This window comes from Austrofundulus limnaeus, unplaced genomic scaffold (genome assembly GCF_001266775.1).
Source record: "Austrofundulus limnaeus strain Quisiro unplaced genomic scaffold, Austrofundulus_limnaeus-1.0 Scaffold83, whole genome shotgun sequence".
NCBI lineage: Eukaryota > Metazoa > Chordata > Actinopteri > Cyprinodontiformes > Rivulidae > Austrofundulus > Austrofundulus limnaeus.
In genome coordinates this window covers 617,649-619,727 of record NW_013952485.1, presented here as the reverse complement: position 1 = coordinate 619,727, position 2,079 = coordinate 617,649, and the positions used below count along the sequence as shown (strand labels likewise).

Here is a 2,079-nt window from a genome sequence, read left to right as displayed (position 1 = left end):
CGATTTGTGTGTTTGTTAGGACTCGTGTGCGATTTGTGTGTTTGTTAGGACTCGTGTGCGATTTGTGTGTTTGTTAGGACTCGTGTGCGATTTGTGTGTTTATTAGGACTCGTGTGCGATTTGTGTGTTTATTAGGACTCGTGTGTGATTTGTGTGTTTATTAGGACTCGTGTGTGATTTGTGTGTTTGTAAGGACTCGTGTGTGTGATTTGTGTGTTTGTGAGGACTCGTGTGCGATTTGTGTGTTTGTGAGGACTCGTGTGTGATTTGTGTGTTAGGACTATGTGATTTGTGTGTTAGGACTCGTGTGATTTGTGTGTTAGGACTCGTGTGATTTGTGTGTTTGTTAGGACTCGTGTGATTTGTGTGTTTGTTAGGACTCGTGTGTGATTTGTGTGTTTGTTAGGACTCGTGTGTGATTTGTGTGTTTGTTAGGACTCGTGTGTGATTTGTGTGTTTGTTAGGACTCATGTGTGATTTGTGTGTTTGTTAGGACTCATGTGTGATTTGTGTGTTTGTTAGGACTCATGTGTGATTTGTGTGTTTGTTAGGAGATGGAAAAGAGACGGAGGATAGAGGAGAGCTATAAATCAACCCTCAATGATCTGAAGAAGAAGTCTCAGTTTGGGGGTCCTGATTATGAGGTAGACTCATTTTATGTTCCTTCTTTACAACTGGTCCAAACACACAATGTGTTGTTTAATTAATGTAACTGTTTGTTTGTTGTTTGCAGGAAGGTCCAAACAGCTTGATGAATGAGGACGAGTTCTTTGATGCAGTGGAAGCTGCTCTTGATAGACATGATCAAATGGAGGAACAGGTAAATAATATTAAACTAATGAAGGCTGTAAACATCAGAGACACCAGGGGCCTCATGTACAAAGACTTGTGTGGATTTCTTCCTGAAACCTGACGTATGGTCAAATCCAGAAAACTGCATACGCACAAAAAAATCCAGATGTATCAAATCGTGCGTACGCCTGAATCCACACACCTTTCTTTTGTACATCACAATTAATGTGGAACTGAACACAGGTAAGACTCCTCCCCTGACACGCCTTCATTAACATATGTTAAACAGATGCTAATTACTTCCTGCATGTGTGAAGGACATGTTTGAGTGATCCCTGCGTGATCAGAAATGATTTCTAATGTCAGAAAAATAATGAATTAAATATAATGTGAGTGTGAAAAAAAATCCTAAGTAAAAATAGGAATAAAATATGTTTATCACGCAAAGAACGAGTGATTGTGTGTCGGTGTGTGTGTGTGTGTTGCACAATCGGCATCCATCCATTCTGAGTCTGAAAATATTAACTTTGCACACGAGTTTATTACCATAATTACTGTAAACACAGAGGAACATAAATGTTTGGTAGAACATAGATCTTAGTTTATTTCATAGCTGATATGAAGAAACGAGTCTCTGCGTCTCAGTGGAGTTCACGTGACGTGACGTGATGTTGGAGAGTCTCCACAAACGCTGCGCACCGCAGCCTTTGTGTGCAGTCTGTCTGTTTGTCCAGCTTTTGCTCTCCTACTTACAGCATTTTCACAAGTTGTAAAGTGTACTTCCACATGTCATTTTGGATAAATCTACAACGTAAACACCAAGTATGAAACACCTCCACTGCCAGTGAGGGTGCTCGCTCCAGAGCGCGACAATAACTCAGCCTTTAGAATCATATGGATGAGATGATTCCATTGGTCATGACTCAGCTTTGGGTAGACTGGACTGACACAGTCCTGATGGGTCTGCCAGCTCCCTCTGGAAAGCTCCTGTGGAACCTCAGTTCAATCACTGCTGCTGCACGTGCACACGTGGTGCACGTGGCTCGCTGCGTCGTGCTCCCAGAGCGCAGCAGTGCCAAACTAAAAATGATTTTTTCTCCAAACGACTGATGAGCCACTCGTCATCAGAAAATTCTATCTGTTTATAAATAAAAGCTCTGCGTGTTACACTATTTATTATATCCTCCAGTAAGGCTGAATCTGTTCCTGTTAAATGTATTTTTGCGCGTCCTTTATTTAACTGCGTCCATGTGGATGTAATAATTGTTAATCATGTGGATGTAATAA

The 2,079-nt window shown here is 41.2% G+C and overlaps 1 protein-coding gene across 1 annotated transcript in view; it reads left to right on the top strand.

Annotated features, from left to right (window-relative positions):
- LOC106519812 (collagen type IV alpha-3-binding protein) overlaps window positions 1-2,079 on the top strand; it is a gene marked incomplete at its 5' end in the record, with an annotated part of 44,409 nt that overhangs the window by 24,236 nt on the left and 18,094 nt on the right. The window contains 2 exon segments of the mRNA XM_014011625.1: window positions 552-644; window positions 734-820. Coding sequence (XP_013867079.1) covers window positions 552-644; window positions 734-820 — 180 coding nt within the window.